The sequence below is a fragment of the Megascapheus bottae genome, chromosome 19 (genome assembly GCF_031878675.1).
Source record: "Megascapheus bottae isolate mThoBot1 chromosome 19, mThoBot2.hap1, whole genome shotgun sequence".
Classification (NCBI taxonomy): Eukaryota; Metazoa; Chordata; class Mammalia; order Rodentia; family Geomyidae; genus Megascapheus; species Megascapheus bottae.
The window spans coordinates 46,897,008-46,917,576 of record NC_143527.1 but is presented as its reverse complement, the minus strand read 5'-3'; the positions used below and the strand labels follow the sequence as shown (position 1 = coordinate 46,917,576).

At 38.5% G+C, this 20,569-nt stretch overlaps 1 protein-coding gene across 1 annotated transcript in view; it reads right to left on the bottom strand.

The window, feature by feature from the left end:
• Positions 1–20,569, bottom strand: part of Piezo2 (piezo type mechanosensitive ion channel component 2) — a 367,270-nt gene that overhangs the window by 37,766 nt on the left and 308,935 nt on the right. Inside the window, exons 29-34 of the mRNA XM_090353510.1 lie at positions 19,433–19,522; positions 17,636–17,757; positions 16,715–16,786; positions 11,893–11,999; positions 6,362–6,476; positions 2,343–2,402 (exon numbers count right to left, since the gene is read on the bottom strand). Of these exons, the coding sequence (XP_090209636.1) occupies positions 2,343–2,402; positions 6,362–6,476; positions 11,893–11,999; positions 16,715–16,786; positions 17,636–17,757; positions 19,433–19,522 (566 nt within the window). The remainder of the gene's footprint in view (positions 1–2,342; positions 2,403–6,361; positions 6,477–11,892; positions 12,000–16,714; positions 16,787–17,635; positions 17,758–19,432; positions 19,523–20,569) is intronic.

Genomic DNA, 20,569 nt, shown 5'->3' with positions numbered 1-20,569 from the left:
CTACAAGACAAATGTCCCCATTTTACCAGAAGTAGCAAAAATAAACACAATGATGACATTACAGTTTTGCTTTGCTAGAGGTGATGTTAAAGCAGACTCAAGAGCTGAGGTAGCAACAAGAATTAGAAATGGGAAGGAGAGGACTTTAAAAAAAATTAACTGGGGCCTGGAGTTTGGCCTAGTGGTAGAGTGCTTGCCCAGCATGCATAAATACCCACGTTCAATTCCTTAGTACCACATACATAGGGAAAAAAAAAGCTGGAAGTGGTGCTGAGGCTCAAGTGATAGTGCTCTAGCTTTGAGAAAGTCCAAGGACAGTGTTCAGGCCCTGAGCTCAAGACCAGGACTGGCAATAAAAAAAAATAACTTTTGAGTCCCAGAGCAGCAGAGGTAGTGATGAAGAACTCAGATTCTGGATTCAAACTGCTAGAATACAAACCTCAGCTGCAAACTGCTAGAATACAAACCTCAGCTGCATTTTCCTGTGCTGTGTAGTGATTCAAGTGGTAGAGCACATGCTGCCAAGTGATTAGCCCCAAGTTCAAATCCCAGTAAAACCACAAAAAGAAAGCACGTTTCTTTATGTCTCAGTTCCTTCTTCATTAAATGTGGGTAAGAGTTTTTGTTGTTGTTGTTGTTTTATTTAGTTTTTTCAGTTGTGGGACTTGAACTCTGGGCCTGGGTGCATCCCTGAGCTCTTCGGTTCAAGGTTAGCACTCTATACTATGAGCCACAATGCCACTTCAAGTTTTCTGGTGGTTAATTGGAGATAAGAGTCTCATAGACTTTTGTTCCCAGGCTCACTTTGAACTGTGATTCTCAGGTCTCAGCCTCCTGAGTAGCTAGGATTACCAGCATGAGTCATTGATACCCGGTCAATTTTAAAGGAGTTAAACAAGTTACTATGGCAATAGAACTTGGAAAAGTGCCTGTCAAAGAAGATTGCAATTTGAAATGCTGGAAAAAGTTGTATAAAGCTTTATGTCAATAATATGATGCCTAGCTCTGCAAACATGCACATTCAATTATGTGGTAATGCAGCCTGGGAGTAATGGAAGTAAGGATGCCTGAATTAGAAAATGGAGGCTTTGGAAGCTTAGTATTTGCCTGAGGAGTAGGAGACAATCTTGGGACAATCCTGTCTGTTAAGTACTGTGTGCAGTCGTTTTGAAGCTCAAGATGGAGAGATTTACATGTTTTCTGCCCTACTCAGCATATTCATTCATAGATTTTTTTTTGTTTTCTGTGTGTGTGTGTGTGTGTGTGTGTGTGTGTGTGTGTGTGTGTGTGTGTGTGTGTTTGGTCAATTGTGGAACTTGACCTCTGAGCCCTGGGTGCTATCCCTGAGTTCTTCAGCTCAAGGCTAGTGCTCTACCACTTGAGCCACAGCACCACTTTTGGATTTTTCTGTGTATGTGGTACCAAGGAATTGAACCCAGGGCTTCATGCATGCTAGGCAAACATTCTACCCATAGGCCACACTCCCAGCCCAGATTTTGTTTTTGCGTTTATTCTTTCCATCCTGCATGGAGAAACCATCCTCCCTGGCAGAGAACTACCAGAGTGGTGTTGTGACTGCACCAAAGCTGAGCACAACAGGCTTCTACCCATCTCTATTTCTTAGGATCCGGAGCAAGTCACTCTTACGAGGTTTTGGTTCTTCTCTCAAAAGGAATGGGTTGCTCTGAAGCTTCTGGAGCATTTAGATTCTCCCTAGTCCTATTCATCAGACATTCACTTTCTTCTTTCTGCATTTACTCTATCATTTATAGTATATGTTAGCTAGAAGAGAGAATAGTGAATGCTACCAACATAAAGAAATGATTAATTTGTCAGGTTATAGATGTGTTAATTACTCTGATATCGTCATCACACTTTTATAAATATGCATCTAAATATCACACTGTGCCACATAAATAGATATGGTTATTGTGATCAATGAGAAAAGCAAACTTAAAAAGATTATGCAAAGAAAAGGAAACAGAAAAGTTAATAGCCAGTGTGTGTGTGTGTGTGTGTGTGTGTGTGTGTGTGTGTGTGTGTGTGTGTCTTAATTCTACTGCTTTCTGTGAGGCATAGCACTTGTTTCTGAAACGCCTTTTATAAGTACTTACAGGAAAAGTTTTATAAACAGACAGCATTTTTACTCAGTGGTGCAGAGGTCAGCTCTGCTCTCAGAATCACTGCTCAGTCTTAAGAGAGATGAGTTGCTGGAGCTCGCTGATTATTTTGCTTCAGTCCAGAAACTCGGGGATTTACTCTAGGTAGGGCAGCCTTCCATTCTCTGCCATCTGGCCAAGAATCAGCTTCAAATTTCTTTATCTTTGCCTTTACTTTCTTACCTGGTCCATCAGATTTCTTCTTGACTGGTTCATCTTCACGATCTTCCCATTCCACTGGGCCTGTCAAGTGAGTTCAACAAAGATGAAATCGCTATGATATACAAACACTTAGCCTAATTTTGATTATGTTCTAAAAAACTATGTGCCAGTGATTGTTTATAGAGATTCCCTTCTTGAACACTTGTTTGTTAAACATGCCATTTGAAATATGATGTAAAAATCAATGTTAATAAATTCTTTAATAAAGAAGATGAAATTGATTCCTTTTACACCAGTACAATGCTGCTAGTACTGTTATTGTTAATCTTGGTAAGCTTCTCTACCCCTCTCTGCCATTTTTAATATTTTTCTCTGAGTACTTCTCTCCTCTGATCATCACCTTGAGATTTCAGGAAGGACACCATCAATTCGTAAACATCTTGGGACAATAACAGAAGTTGTCCCTCAGACAACTGAAGCCTTCTTATTGTGACCAGACACTACCCAACATCCTGGGAAACAAACCAACCATTAACCTGAGCACACCTTTGGCCAGGATCATTTAATCACATGCCTGGCCCCATCTTCCCTAACATGCATACAAATACCCCAGGGGCAGTTTCAGTGTCACTTGGCTTCCTTAGCCTTCCTTTTTCTTTTTCTTTTCTTTTTTTTTTGCCAGTCCTGGGCTTGAGCTCAGGAACTGAGCACTGTCCTTGGACTTTCTCAAGGCTAGAGCTCTACCACTTGAGCCTCAGCACCACTTCCGGCTTTTTTCTATGTATGTGGTACAGAGGAATCGAACCCGGGTCTTTGTGCATGCTAGGCAAGCACTCTACCACTAGGCCAAACTCCCCACCCCAACCTTCTTTTTCTGTAAACCATCAAACTCCTCTCTGTAATCCGAGTGTAGAGACAGGAATAGATGGCCCAGTCCACTTTGACTGGAAATTCTGAACTGGGGCTTTTCGCCCAAAACTCCATTTTCAAACATTTTTAAAAAGCAGTGATGTCTTTGGAATACAGAGGTACAGGAAATGCATTTTTCTTGACCTAACACATGTAGGGATATACGTAGACTTCCCATGTTTGAGAACGTGCTCTGTTAGAAGTGTGTGTTCTTAACTTTTGCTATACTTTTAACACACATGCATGCACATACATGAACATGTATGTGCGCTACATACACACATACACACAAAACAAAGGATATCTACTATCACTCGTTCAGTGTGGATAAAAAATCTAGACATAATCTTTTTGTTCACATAAAAAAGATTGTCTAGATACAATCTTTTTGAAATAATGGAAACAATTATGCATGTATATATTATGGAGCCTTTTGAACTATTAAAATGACATAGTTTCACAGTCAGAACATTGTTTTGATGTATTGTTCATGAAAATTCAGTAATTTGTGCAGTATCAACTCATTTTCGAAAAACTAATAAAGAAAGTATATGCATGTGGGGAAGTGAGGATTTGTGGGCATAGAGGCCGGGCCCCAAGGCATGGGTTGGGGCGGATTGTGCCCTGCTTTATTACCACTTGTGTACTACTTTCAAGTGTGCATCAACTTTATCTTTTCAAACAAATAAAGTACCTTAAAATGAATGCTGCCAGATGATATCAGGGAGAAGAAAGGTTAAAAGAAAGAAGGGTTTGGGGTTAAAGAATTTTTTACTTTTCACCTTTTCTCTTTCACTACTTTTTAATTGCATAAGGAATGAATGATCACACTCCCTCTGTAAAGCATAAAGCTAGAGGAGATGAGGCTAAGGCTCCCTCACTCACAAGGGTTATGTTATCCATAAAACAAGTGCAGAATTCTTTGTGATATTTCTCTTGCATTTAGACACTGTTTTCTGCACCTATGAAAGTGCAAAGTATGGTCTGTGGTTTTTTTGTTTGTTTGTTTGTTTCATGAATCATTGCATTAGGTAAATGCCATTTCCAGAGTGATATTTTTCACTTAAAAATATGTCAAGAAACTACTGAACAGTGTTCTGTAATTCATTGGTAACACAATATACACATTTTTCTTCCTTCTAGAGACACATGAAGAACATTTCCAAATTGCTGTTTTTAACAAATAATATTTGATAGATATGATTTTTCCCAATGGATATTCTTAAATATATGATTCACAGATACAAATTTTGCTGAAGTCAAGGCACACATCTGAGAATGGGACTGATTCATTCTCCATAATGTTCACTTGGTTCTTCCATATAAAACTCCTTCCTAACACTTCTCCACGTGTGAGCATATATCACCAACTCCTGAACCGTGACACATGAAATGCTCAGGCTCTTGCAAATCCAGTAGGTAAGCCACAATGTTCAAAACAACATAAACAACACTGAAAATCACTACGTGACGTTTCGTTTGTTTCTTGTATTACTATTGAAGCTGATCACCTTTGTAACACCTTTGTTTACAGGTCTGTGAATTATTTTGTATGTATTCCTTTACTGGGTTAATAAAATCAACATCTGTTGATTGTAGGCATTCTTAACATATCCTGAAGACTAATCTTTTTGGTCAGATAGCTTTTTATTTTTTTTTAAGCCCTGGGCTTAAGCTCAGGGCCTGAGCACTGTCCTTGGATTTTTTTAAGACTAGAGCTCTACCACTTGAGCCTCAGCACCACTTCTGGCTTTTTTTCTATGTATGTGGTACCGAGGAATTGAACCTGGGTCTTCGTGCATGCTAGGCAAGCACTCTACCACTAGGCCAAACTCCTGGCCCTGGTCAGATAGCTTTTAATGGCTATTAAAAGCCTTTTATTTCATCTTAAAGCAAATGTATTTTTTTTTGCCAGTCCTGGGCTTGAGCTCAGGGCTTGAGCACTGTCCTTGGACTTTCTCAAGGCTAGAACTCTACCACTTGAGCCTCAGCACCACTTCCGGCTTTTTCTATGTATGTGGTACCAAGCAATCGAACCCGGGTCTTCATGCATGCTAGGCAAGCACTTTAACCACTAGGCCAAACTCCCGGCCCCAGCAAATGTATTTTTATTTCTAACATTCAGAGTGTCTGAACCAAGCCAGATATGAGATGTTAGTATTCTTAGAGAGGAACACTTATTTTAAGGCTCTGCTTTTACTGAGTCCCGTCTTGGGAGGCTATGGCAGCTCAAGTGCGCATGTGTATATGTGTATATGCACACATACACAGACACAGAAACACATATGCTGATACGGGACTTACTCAGAACCTGGGTGCTATCGTCTAGATTTTTCAACTCAAGGCTGGTGCTCTGCCACTTGAGCCACACCTTCTGGATTTTTGATAGTTAAGTGGAGATGATTTTTGTTAGTGAGTTCCATGGACTTTTTTTTTCTCATGGACTTTTCTGTCCTATTGGTTTCAAACCAAGATCCTCAGATCTCAGCTGAGTAGCTAGGATTATAGGCAAGTAGTACCTGTTTACTTGCCATTTTGGATGGAACTGACTACGTTTTGTCTTTTTCGTTGACTATTCACAAAAAAGCACTCCTTAACTTAATCATCAGGCATTGTCTTGTATCTCTTTTTGATAATTTAATGTCATCTAAATCTTAAGTTTATCTTTCTAGTTTCTTCAGGTTAATTTTGATCTTTTCTCCCCATTGTATTGTTTTTCATTTTGTTGTTTTTGTTTTGGCTTGAACTCAGGACCTGGGTAGTCCCTGAGCTTTTTTGTTCAAAGCTAGAGACACAGGTCTATTTCTCTCTCTCTCTCCCTCCCTCTCTCTCCCTCCCTCCCTCCCCCCCCCCCCCCGTCTGTCTCTGTGTATCTATGTGTGTTTAATTCAAAGCCTGCTTAGGCTGGCTTTGAGGCAAGATTCTTAGATTCTTAGATCTCAGCTCCTGAGTAGTAAGGATTTCACAAATTAATGGTCAGCTATGAGAAATTAAGGACAATAAAGCTCTCTGTCCATCCCCTATAGAGCTCAAAGAACAGGCCATGAGACTCTTCTTTGTGTGCTTTCCCTCTCCCTGAGGCCACAGGAATGGACATACTAGTTGTAAACGATGCCCTGTTCAGCACTCACCCTCCCCAGATCCTTTAAGCCTCCGCTTTAGTTCTTCTCTTTCAGACTTCTTTTTCTCTTTCCGCCTCTGCCGCAGTGCTGTTTTAGGATCTGTGATCCAGGCTTGATAAACAAACTGAGAGAAGAAATTTCAATTATGTTCTGACCTTCTACTAATCTGAAATGAAAGAAGACCTACACCATACTTCCTAGCTTTAAGAAATACTACTTTTTCTCCCAGTATAAACTAAACATCCCTCTCCCACCTGTATATGTTGAGCTGATCGTGGCTGTTATGTTATTATTTTTTTAATCATGAGATATATATGAAAACAGATACCACGGGAATGTATTTTGTTTGGTGTCACAAATGATCCTGACATAAACTTTTAGTATATACAAACCGTCAGGTCTCCCAGATACCTTGCCACTTATTTTGCTCAATTATGGATATTCTCTTTGCACTACACAACATGAAATAAACAGAATGTCTCACTCAGCTTATTAGTTTTTCCATTCAAAAACCAACATCTTCTTTACTTTGAGAATAAAGGTTTTCACATTCGATACTCTCCTTGGTGAGTAATAGCTATTACCAGCAAGTTGAAAATGAGTTTTGTGGATTGATTAGTCTCTTGGGAGGAGAAATATTGTGGCATTGCCATTAGTTAGTTATTCCAGGACAGTACGGAAAGAAAACTGTGGTGCTTGGGTTGCAATCAAGAGCAGAAGACAGTTGCATCAATATCTCAGGACAAGTAGTCAGGAAAGAGGGTGCTCTGTACAGCCCACCCACCAAGGCATGCAGAAGAAACAAAAGAAAACAGGACACACAAACAAGCCAAGCACGCATGCAGCATGCATTTCAAACACTTGGGTCTCAGGGAAGCTGGCTTTTCCATTATAATGATGAGATTGAAGAAATATTCTCAGGTTCTTATGACTTAGACACTATCATTTTGCCCTATGCTAGTAACATGGTCGAAACCTTTGAAAAACACAGGAAAGCCAACAACTGGCATTGTGATATCAGTAGAAGACAGACTGAACTTTTTCCATAGACAGAAGTGAAGAGGTCATAAGGGAATTAGAAATTTCTCACTAGTAGAAATCTAAATTGTATGGGAAGGCTACTCAAATTACCCAAATAGTATTTCTGGATAATCAAGCCAGGAAGCAAACAATTATTCTACTTCATGTGAAAAATGTATGGAAATGAGAAGATAAACTGTAATGTGAAGGAATGTAGAAAGGAAGTTATGGCAGAAGTTTACTGAACATGTTAGTTGGGAATTCTATCAAGGATATCTCTCAGGTTTAAGACTTAAAACGCAAACTTGTTTCAGCCCAGTAACAGTTGTGTTGAAAGGATGCGAATGATTATACATAAAACATTTGCAGGCTTTACTTATCTCTTTAGAAGCGTATATTTCTAGGAGATAGATAGGAAAATAAGTTTTTTTTTTTTTTATCCAGAGCAGTTTCAGAACGAAGTAACTTTGGTTAAACTGAAAACTCATTTCTGTTACATTATTGACTAACTCTTTAGATCATTATTACAACTCTTATTTTTAGAAATAAAAACTGAAAAAGTTTGTTTCTACATGTAATTTAAAAAATTGTTGTAAAGGGATGAGCAGAGGGTTTACAGTTACGTAAGTCGGGTAATGAGTACATTTCTTTTTGAACGGTTGCTTCCCCTCCCTCATTTTCTCCCAGTTTTTCCCTCTTTCCCCTTCCCCTACAAATTGTAGATTTCATTTCCAACATAGTTTCTAGTGTCACTGCTGAATTAGTTCACTTTTTTGTACTACCAGGTTTGTAGTTCCCCTTTACCTCCTCAAGAATTGAAACAAGAGTTTTTTTTATTATTCTATTTGGGAAGTTTATTGTTATTTTCTGTTGTTTCCCCTTTTGTCACTGTTTTACTTTCTGGACCCTTTGTCTTGTATGTAAGTTCATCAGCAGATAATTTTCCTAAATGTTTTTTTTTAATAAAACAGCCTGGCTATCAAAAAATTGCAGGCTTAAGAACATCTGGTGATATTTCCTTTAAACCAAGGCCATTGTAATGTTTTCAAATCCTCGAAATAGAAAACAAGAACGTAATTAGGATTTGTGAACACATTAGACACACAAGTTGGAGGAAATCTTTTGCTCTGAAGAAAAAGCCAGCAAGTGTGAGGGAGAGGGGAATTCCAGGGAGGATGGTTTAAGGATAGAGTTACAGGGAAAGTCTGGTTAACATCTTGACATTTGATTTCTGAGGGCCTGAAACCTTCCGATATGGTCTCCCTGAGGTGAATATTTAGATTTAGAGAATGCAGAAGACGTGATCTAGAGGGAGCAGTTAATACCTTATTTCTAGGAAACCTTTCTTCAGGTTAGCAATTTGAAAAGCAACTATGTTACAGTTCCAGGAGCTTTTGAAGGTTAGGTTTTGCTGTTGTCTGACTATTTTCAAAGACTGATAAACAGAGGCAGGGAAGGGTTCCAATCTTTAGTTGAGTGACATTTACTGAACTTCCTAATTATTACCTGGCAACTCTAGGTCTTACCCAACCTGACAAGTTCATCTGGAGAGCTAGGGTGGGGATGAAGGACATCAAGAGGTTTTACGGGGAGTCAGATGGTGCCAGGGGGAGCCAGGTTCTCACAACACTACCTGGGAGCTTCAAGATTCATGAATATGTGAAAGCAACTACTACGTGTGCCCTTGATTTCAGTTTAATTTTTTGCCAGTCCTGGGGCATGAACTCAGGGCCTAGGCACTGTCCTAGAGCATTCTCAAGGTAAGCACTCTACCACTTGAACCACAGGACCACTTCCAACCTTTTCTGTGTTATAGTTTCAAGGAATCAAACCCATGCTAGGCTAGCACTCTACTGCTAGGTCACACTCTTGGCTCTAATTTAAATTATTTTTTGGTGGGTCATAGGGCTTGAACTCGGCCTGGGCACTGCCCCTGAGCTCTTCAGCTCAAGGCTACCACCCTACACTTGAGCCTGCCCCACTTGGAGGTTAATTGGAGATGAGTCTCAGGTCCTTTTGTGCCCAGGCTGGATTTGAACCTTGATCCTCAGATCTCAGCCTCCTGAGTAGCTAAGATTACAGACATGAGGCACAGTGTCTGGCTTCTAGTTTAAATTTTTATCCTAAATGATTTCATCTTAAATCTTATCCATTTTCTTGGGGGGGAAGTATTCATTTTCACTGAAAAATGAAGCAAAAATACATTTATTCTTTAAAACTTTAGTCTTTACATTTATTCTTTAAAACTTTAGTCTTTACAGAAATTGGTGATATTTCCTAGTTTGTCTTTTAATACAAATGTGATCAGCACCTTCTTTATCAAAATCATCATTCTTTAGATGATTGTCTTAGTACTAAGAAAGGGGATAGTTATGTGGAATCTTCTCATTTTAAACTGTGGCTTAGAGAATCCTAGAAGTGGTTTCAGGAGGGAAAAGGAGGCCCACAGGAACCAAAGCAATGACTTTCCAATTGTGGCCCATCTCTGGGGTTTAAATCTGGAAGGGCTGGATGTGGCTACTCCTGAATCAGATCAGCCATTTCAAGATGCGAGGTGCACTGGTCTGTGTCTCTCATCCCTTGCTTAACATGTAGGAGCATAAAGATTAAAAGTTTTTAGAAGAAACTCTTTTGGAGTTTTCAGAGGATAAGTATCTGATAAAATTAGAAGCAGAGTTATATGTGTTATTTTTTTATTTTCAATAATTAAGTGACTATAGTTCAGGAAGCTGAATAACTTCTATTGTGCATCAATCAGATGAATCAACAGTTTTTTTTAACACTTTATTCCAAGGTGCATGAATATTAGGGCTATTGAGACTGTTCCTAGCTGAGCAATCTACAGTCAAGAAATACTGAACTCAAGACCTGGACAGTCAGTGCCAATTAGGGAAGATGGAGAGCAATCAGAAGCCAGGAAGGAGTTGGAACCAAAGGAGTCTTTTATTAGGTTACTCATGTTTTTTTTTTACCAGCTTTCTGAGAAAAATTATTATGTTTTACTTATCAGAATTGATGCATGCAATCAGAGGTGACCCTTTAAAAATGAGTTGTAACTTACGCGAAACTATGAGAAGAGAAAGTAGATTTGGATCTGCATTTTTTCTTTCTATTTTTTCAGTAGTCTTTGAGGTCCAATAAGAAATCTGGCTTCTATGAAGTCTTTTTGGAAAGCTTTCCTAATATTTCACAATCTTAGAATTCCTTCACTGCATGATCTATAGAACAGAGAAAATGCAGATCCCGGGATGTTTTTCTAAAGTTCTACAGAGCAGAGAATTACACACTACATGTCAGTAAAATAAGAAATACCTTTGCAGCTCTGATTAAATATTGAAGAATAGTTTTGGGAAGTTTTATGACAGACTTTGGCAAGGCTAAAATGGCTGAGGCAAACTTCCCAATAGCTCTCTACAAAGAAGGACAAAGCAAGAGTAATTAGTAGAAAACAAAACCCCAAACACTAACAATTTAATATATGCTGTCTTATGAGTTTGTCTCTAATAATTAAGAGCGATGATATCCAAATGTGCCAGCCCTAGAAACTAGAATAAAATGTGTTCCACTTGTCAATTAGGAATAAGAAATGAAGTCAGTCATGGTATGTGATCCATACAGAATGAAGATGATCCAGATTCTTTTCTTTGCTGTTTGCTGAGAAGCGCTTACAACAAAACTCAATACAAGAAAAATAAACATGTTGGGTCAGTAGTATTTGGCAGGGCAGCTGCATACATGCACACAAACATGAAACATACACCAAGAAACACACAGGGAAGAGTAGAGCGAGGGAGGCGGTGTCGGGTCAAGGAGTTTCCAGGAAGCATCTAGTTCTCCATCGTCGTGGGGAAGGCATATGAGTGCAAGCTGTCTATTTACAAAGGCCCGGCCAGCAAGCTGATATTGATTTTAACCACCCCGTGGCTTGGTGAATTGGATCCTAGGTGTCCCGTACTCTTAAGAAATGGGAACGAACTGTTCTGGTGCGTGGCCCACTGGAAAGAGAAATATATCACAAGTTTTCATCTCCCACGTGATCTCTGTTGAGGAGCCTGGTCTTCAGTAAGCAAGGACTAAGGGCTCCGTAACTGTTTAGCTGATCAACAGGAGCTGAGTTCTGCTGCAAAGCTCAGAAGTGCATTGAAATATTGCCTCAATAGTCTCAAATCTTCAGCACTATAAGTGAAACTGAATTTCATAATCAGCTCCTTCCCATATTGAATTGGGAAGTCCATTCAAGGAATCAAAAGCAAGGCCAAGGATATCTCTTCACCTACTCTTGCAACAACAACAAAATAAAGGGCACCTGGGGAACATCTTTTACTGTGTAGGAACATGTTTTGATGACAGGGAATGAAGACTTGCCTGAACACTTGCAAATGCTGCAGTTTAATTAGAAATCAACAATCTCAGATGCCAATCTGCATCATCCGAGAGGCGGGACTTGTACATACATCAGATGTAACCATTAAAGGAGTTCCAGCTATCCAAGGTCATCACTTCCCCGACCCCACCATTACCTGGAACGCTGACTTCCTTGGAGGCTCCTCATCTTCCTTCTTTAATTCTTCCTCTTCTTCTTCTTCACTATCCGTCTCAAACAAATAATAATCTCCACTCCTGACCACTATGTGAAACAAAATATTTACTTATTTCTTGGAAGGGACAGGAGACAATGGGGGCTTATTAATGAAATGCCCCTTCAAGATGTGCAAATGGTCACCAAAAACAAAACAAGGACCACAGTAAGAGACATTAGATGGGAGGAAGGTACAGGAGATGACAAGAGCCTGTCCAGGTTAGGGCCGCCTGGTATGGATCTGACTGAGTACATAGAGTATGTGGCTTTGTTTGGGCCAAATAAGAAGAATGGAATTATCCACTCTGGGTTTTTTTCCCCCCTTGGTTGGAAATTTTACCTGGCTGAATCTACTCAACTGAGCAACAACCAGTTTTGTTACCGAGATGGGAAACTAATTGATAGTGATTATTTCATAATTCCACGATTTGGATCATTTAGACCAGGCCAGAGTGAATGGAAGACCAGACGTCTGTTATAGGTAAGCCAACTGGGTTGACTCAGGACCCAGATCAGTGCCACCAACCTTCTACTTCACTTTACACTTTGTAGACTTGGCTTCTCCACATCACATGTAAGACAACATATATGACAAGACGCTTGAAAGAGTTAAAACAACAACAACATCAATGACAACAACACCACCACGAGGAGAAAATGACTAGGTAACATTTAAAATGAAAATGGAAACAATGACAACAACAGAAATACTACTACCACTGTGTCAGCTGCTCTACCTATAGCTAGGGGACCAACAGGGATGGCAGAAATGGTCCACAGAGAATTAGCTCTGTCAGGATCCTGGTCAACAAGCCATACCCTGGAGCCTAAGGGAATTCAAGAAAGAATTCTACTGACCGTAAGCTTTAAAGCACAGTGTGCACTGTCTCTGCCTAGCCTCATGCTTTCCCTACAAGAAAATGGTGCCTGTGTCGAGTTGGGAGCAGAGAGAGTGGGGATTGTCCAGAGATTTAAAGATTCAAAAACCCCAATCACAATCAGTTTGCTAGGGATTATGTTTACTAGAGAAAGGATTCCCAGTATATACATTTCTTATGCTACAAGAACTGTACGACCACTACAGGAAAACATTCATATTTTCAAATCATATTTGGGTTTCCAAGGCTGAGGCATCCATCTTTTAGGTGAGAGAATGTGATAGTTGAAGTTATTTTTTGGCCTTACATCTCATAAGGTAATGGAAAACCTTGGCTTGTTTAAAATTAGTTGCTTGGCTGTCACTACACATGGTCAAAAGTCCAATGATTTTGCCCATGATTTCAGATGACTCAGAAGCCTCCATTTCATGAAGATACAGAGTGAATGAATTGGGCCTTATATCCTTGAACAGAAACACTGTAATTTGTTATTGTGATTCTGAAGAACAAACCAGGCCCAGAGTACTGGGTCCAGGCCTGAGGAAATAAATGCAATATAACATAAGGTAAGAATAAGCAAGAACAAATCAAAGTTGTAGCATTACATTTGACATAGAAGAAGACCATGAAAGTAATGCCTTCATGTAAGCCAAGAGACTCACAGGAGAGTGACGTGGACTACTGTCACATGGTCATTCAGGAGAAACACAGATTATCATAGGATGGAACATTTTACCCTCATTATAGACATCGAAATCAATCCATAGCTAAATGTATTCAATCATACCTTCTTCTGTAGCCTTTATGCATATCCATGAGCTCAAGTGATTTTCACCTCAAGCACTGGCTTTTACCATTAAAAATATAAACAATTTGTCATACAACCAAGTGCTATTAGCACACTAAGACAAAAAGGAAATGTTCTTTTAAAGGTCTCATGATTTTTATAAAATCTCATTACAACAAAGCTTAAAAATAAAGAGAATGCTTTCTCATGTCACATCTGCTGGTAGTAAATGGAAAGCTCCTCCAGGTTTGTTAGTTCATATGGAGGGCCAGCTGCTCACCCAGGCACACACACACACACACATACACACACACACACACGTGTATTGCATGGATGCAAATATCATCACTGACTCCTTTAGTGGGACATTAATTTTTAAATCTCACCACTTGCATCCTGAGAAACTTTGCCCTTTATTTCACATGATTAACGATAAAACAAGGCTTGTCATTAATTTAAGTAGTACAGAATTGATATGGGTATGGAAGGTATCATTGAATAGCAATAATGCAATCCCATGTGTGTACAAAGGTATGGAACTAGAGGCTTAGGTACCTGCAAACCATGCTAAAATCTTCACTACTGACCATGGCAACATGGTAACACCACTGACAGACTTATATTAATATTGCAACCATAATAGTCCGTAGTTTGAAAGCCCAACCCTGCCATTCAACAGATCAGAATAAGGGCTTTAAAAAAATTCTTCCAGATGTAAAGGTGAGTTCTGGAATCCATTAAAGACTATAAAAAGTAGAATACGTTTTTCTTTCTTGTGTTCTTCTCAAGCTTGTAAAAGAAAATGTAGTTTGCAGAGAAAATTTAACAGCACAGCTCAGAATGATTCCAAACCATGAATTACACACATTTCTGCATTATTGCACCATCAAGTACTGTAACAAAGCACATTTAGTTTTAATACCAGTCTTCATGAATTTGATATAATGAGGGTGAAATGAGTCATAAAATCTAACATTAATAACCTTCACAGGAAATTCTTTAAACTATTATCAACTTGTAAGGTGATTACCAAAGACCATATCCAATTTCTTTGAAAATACAATGTTTAGATGCAAAAAGGAAGGACAACCAAAGTGATTTACCTCAGCTGAAAAGACAAAGCGTTCAATAGGACATGGTTTTGAAATGGATAGGTCTCACTAACTAGCAGAGGTATTTTAAAAACAGAAAAGTAAGCACAGTTTACTTGTGACTTGACAGGAACAGGCAGTTCTCTCAGTCTGTTACCATAATGGTAGCTGACTATTGTGCCAATAAACAGTAAATGGAAAAATTACACTTGTTTTCAACTTGTTAGTCTTTTGACCTGGGCAGAAAATTAAATAAAACTCTTTAGAACTCACTTTTCATCATAATGTTAAAATTCAATATTGAGGATTAAATTTTATTCTATCTAGATATACTAAGCCATATTTCAAATATTTTTTTCATTATCCTACTTGCTGATTGTGGAAAATGACTACTGGGAGAAGAGAGGTCCAAACCAGATCTAGGTGATACCAAAATTAGGTAAGGGAAAGATTAGCACTGATTTGATTTTCTACTAATAGGGTCTTTCCCACCGCTGCATGAGGTCATGCGCTTTGGTGACATTCCTTGTCTGATGAGACTAGCTAGCCACAATTACAGAGATGTGGCATATGATAAAAAAAAGACTGAAGACATGGCAAATAATTTTTAAAATAATGATTATTCAATATTCTAATATAGTTAAGGAGGGTTTACATTAATTTGGGTCATTCCATTACAAAGCCCTGGCCAACAGTGCCGATTTCTATGCTAAGCAGAACGAATATACCCAGTGAACTCTGTAGTTCATAGTTCATTTTTACAATCAGAAAGGAAATTCACTATATTCTATGTGGCTATCTGGTTATGATTTTCTGTTTTTTGTTGTGAATTGATCAATTCTGAGTGGCAGGTGGTTGTGAGGCTGTGCCACATGCTGGCTGTGTGGTGCAGTTTTATAGCCATTTTGAGACTGGACAGGAGGTGAAGTGAGAAGGTAAATGCTTTCATTGCGAGTCATCCCTCAACTCTATACTTAGTATACTGCCAAAACATAGAATACCAATAAAAATATAAGCTTTTGGAATGAGGGAACAGAAGACTCATGACATCTATATCCAGTTTTTTTTTTTACTGGATTTCTAATCTCAGAATTTAATAAAGGCTTTTAATACATGAGAATTTTTACTTAAAATTCTTAATTTTTATTGTAATGTATAGAGGGGTTATAGTTATATTCACCTGATAGTAGGTGCATTACTTCTCATGCATTGATACCCCTTCTCATGTTTTTGTCCCCATATGTCTAGTTTCTTAAAGAAAGGGTTACAGACTCTTTGAATGTAGTGATAAGTTTTCAATCAGTACTAGCGGAGCACAAACTCATTGTGATGATGATTGTGTGTGTGTGTGTGTGTGTGTGTGTGTGTGTGCGCGCGCGTGCGCGCGCGTGTGCTCTGGTCTTGGAACTTGAGCCCAGGGCCTGGATACTGTCCATAAGCTTCTATTGCTCAATGTTAGCATTTGATTACTTGAGCGAGAGCTCTACTTCCAGATTTTTTTTGTGGAGGAAGTTTATTGGAGCTAAGAATCTCATGGACGTTCCTGCCCAGGCTGGCTTTGAACCATGATCCTCAGATTTCAGCCTTCTGACTTGCTAGGATTACAGGCATGGGTAAGTGGCACTTGGCTGCAAACTCATTCTTAGTTATTAAACAGATACCAGAAGAACTCTGGACCTCCAAATTAGAGAGAATTATAATCATTTCTTTGCTTTCCGAGCCTATAAATTGCACTCAAGAGTCTGTAAGCCTAAATGTTGAGCTTTCTTCAGCCAACTGTATTAGGTGGTTATTATTTTCTTATCTATTCGTATATTATCTCTAGAAGAATAGATCTATAGAGCCTATAGACCCATCGATGCTGCAATTTTCCTACACTCTTAATTCCCTGTCAAGTCACAAGGGTTAAACCATGCATAGGACACACAGGTCATGGGGAGAGCCTGAATTCTGGTCAAGGATATAAGGGTAGAGTCAGTGAGATTGGAAGAGTATTGAGAAACCTACTGGAAGCATGGTCAACCCAAGGCCGCCACCACTGCTTTTTTTTGCCCTTGGCTTTCTGTTTGTCTGCTTCTCCTAAAATAAAATATGTCCAAACATTAATTCTTATAAAGTGAGCAAACAAAATTTGAAACCACGTTTTAATAACTCAATTGTCAAATCTAGGTCAGTTGCGAAAGTACATCAGAGGTCAGGAAAAGAACTATATATACTAAGGCTGAAAAGTGTATGTGTATTTTCACAAATTATTTTACTGGCAAATGGTTCAGTAAAATAATTTATTAAAATGCATACATTGTAATGGCCAGAAAGTTCATGGTGATTATTTTAAGGCATGGTTGAAACAAGGTGATGAACAGATGCTATATATTGGAAATATATCATGCATTATTGTTTGATTCCCTTCAAACAGATAAACATGCAAGTTTTGATAAGATTAAAAAACTCATAAATCTTAAAGCTTGAGCTGAATAGACTAAATATCTAATTAGATGTAATAGATTATATTGCTATAAATATATACTTCATGACAGCTCTCACTGGAACAGGTAATAATTGATACTTTAGTTATCAATACTCAGGTGCCACATAGAATATGCATGCATATTTAATTTACATAAAATTTATAGAAACCAATGGCAGCCTAGCTGGAATAGCTCCCCTCAATAAACACATTTCGCAAAACCATGCCAACTTCTTTAGCAGCATGTCTCTTATAAGATAAAGCTAAGGCTACTTGTAATATTATTCATTCATGACAGAGAAATGAAACAAATAGAAAGACCCCATCCACAGTGGGAAAGTAAAACTTGCAAAGATAAAAATAAAATACATTGGTAAAATTGGCAAAAAGAAAAGTGCCTCAATATCATGCTTCTTGACCACATCAAGGTAATTGAACAGGAAGAAAATATCTCCACGTACTTTCATCATCTTCTTCAGAGAGTTTTTGGATGTCCTGGCCTTCCCCTGACTCCTGGGTTAAGCTCAGCATCCTCTCCTTACCCTTTTTGTACTTCTGTTGCCTGGCCTTGATGCGATCCATTCTATAAAATAAAGCGAAATTAGTAGTGCTGGGAACACATGCAGGTATTTTAGGGCCAATGGACATAAATAAATAAAATCACAAACAATGTAGTCAACTTCAAGAATTGTGATGAGATTCATTATTAATAAGCAATGTGTGTTGTGTGTAATGCATATAACCATATATTGTATATTATATAATATATAGTATACAATAGATACTATATACTGTATAGTATTATATAATATATATTACATATTAACTACCTACATATTACACATATATAATACATAGTATATACATTATATATATTACATGTAATTCATGTGGCTACTTCATGCTTCACAGATGCTAGACTCAGGATGACCCATAAAGGTTAAGGTTTAGCATAGAATTTTTTTGGCCAGTCCTGGGGTCTGAACTCAGGGCCTGAGCACTATTCTTGAGCTTTCTCAAGGCTAGTGCTGTGCCGCTTGAGCAGCAGCACTACTTCTAGCTTTTTCTGTGTATGTGGTACTGAGGAAGGGAACCCTGGGCTTCATGTAAGCATTCTACCACTAGGCCACGCTCCTGGCCTGGCCTGTGTATTCACCCTTTGTATCACAGCCAGTGTGAACATACCATATCAGGAAGGACAAGTTATTTATTTCTCAAGTTTTGAATTTTTAAACAAGTGGAAAAATTCATCAGGATGCATTACTTCTATTATGAGAAGTGAGAAACACCATCTAAATGTGGGTTGAAATTTGTTATAACAACTGTTGCACCATAATGCATTCGCATTATTTTTTGGCGCATTACTTGCACCTTTGTGAAAAGAATCATGCTATGGAATGATTTAATTTATACAAGGATATATCTTTGGTTATGAGAAGGAAAGCGAGATATGAGTTCAGCATGATATGGAGCTATTCTTGTAAACTAAAAGAACATTCCTGCTGAGCTGATTATTGAGCACTTCCATTTCCTTGGCCATCCACTTCTGTAGCCACCAACTTTCAGACCTGCCCCCAAACAAATAAGTGGTACCACTCTTTAGAAGTTCCATTCATTATTGAAAATTTTATCCGGAGAACATTCTTTTCAACAGAATTCTTGACTCTCCTGAAAGGGTCAGACTATCTATCCTTTGAGCTGTCCAGAAGGGTACAGTGGGAAGAGTGTTTGCATCAAATTCAGGGAAAGATGAGTCTCACTTCCAGAAACTTCTCTAGTTAGCATGGACTCTTAAATGGGCCAATATCAGGTTGCCCATTGGTTATGATTTCAACAGATGCTTCCAAAGCTGACCCCACTTCACTTTCTCAATTCACAGCTGCAATGAACACTGCAGTGCTTGGCACTGGGGAAGACCCTGATTCATTCATTAGCTAGTTAATCTTTTTTTTGTTTTTAATTCAGAAAAGTAGAACTATGAGACCTAATTTATGAGACTTTAAATGGCCTGTTCAGGGATCTTAAGTTAAACAACTGTAACAGGTCTTTTTCAAGGTGTTCGCTTTTCCATCTTGGAGTGAGCCATATTTCTGTTCCTTTACAGCCTAGCAGGTATCAGTGATTTTCTCTGACAGAGGAGTGAGTATATGGAACATTGACACAAGTAGATTTTTCATGGATTTGAAAAACCTGAGACTCAGCTGATAGTTGCACATAATGGAAAAGTGAAGAATGAGAGAGAATCAAGACGTCCTTACTGTCTCTTCAGCTGATCCATAGACTTTTTCTCTTCCTCAATTCTTGCTTTCACAGCTTTCACGATTGTGGCCTGAAAGAGTTCAGCCCCTCTATAAAGGGAGACAGAAGACAAAACGAGTTAGTATTCCTGCCTTTTCTATTTTACTCTGAAAATGATCACTTATGGGTTAGAAGGCCTGGCTTCCCATTGTTGTTGGCTGACTGAAGTTTCCTGGCTGGAGGTTACCAACCCCCTTCTAGAAGCCTTTTCCTGGTAGATAAACAAGAAAATGTTCCTGGGAGCAAGTGAGCTGCTCACTAGTCTGGGAGATCAGTGAAGAGAAAATAGTATTTTCCAAAGAGCAGTCAGTCTCTTTGAAGGCATGCCAGAAACCATGCCTAAGCATTATACACTTGACCTTGTAAGAGTGGTACCACAAGTAGGATTGCTGGGTCAGATGATTGTTCTATTTTGAGCTTTTTGAGGAACCTCCATACTGTTCTCCATAAAGCTGACATTAATTTACATTCCCACCAACTGTACATAAGGATCCACTTCTCACTCTATCCTTATCACTATATATAACATATATATATATAATTATTTTTTTTAATCTCTAAACTAGTGCTAATTTTTTTGTAGCGATTCCATGGTTTTTATGATTCTTCTTGTAAACTTAATTTTATTGTCAGGGTGATGTACAAAGGGGTTACAGTTACATACGTAAGTTAGTGAGTACACTTCTTCTCAAACACTATTTTTTCTCTTATGCTTTGCTCCCATTTTCCCTCCCCAACAATAAAATTATTCACAATATATACTTTTACATAAAGTAGATTATATATAAATTAATTTGAATTATATATATGTTTATATTGTGGTGTCCATTCTAATGAGGTAAAGTGAAATAACTCTGGTTTGATTTGCATTTTGTTGATTATCAGTGATGGTTAGTATTTCTTTATATACTTGTTGGATAACGTTTTTCCTTTCCTTTCCTCCCTCCCTCCCTCCCTCCCTCCTTCTTTTTCTATTCCTCCCTTGCCTCTTTTCTCTCTCCCTTGCTCCCTCCCTTTCCTTTCTCCTTCCCTCCCACCTGCCCTCTCTACTTTTCTCCCTTCCAAACTAAGGTTTTGTGCATGTACTCTAAGTTACA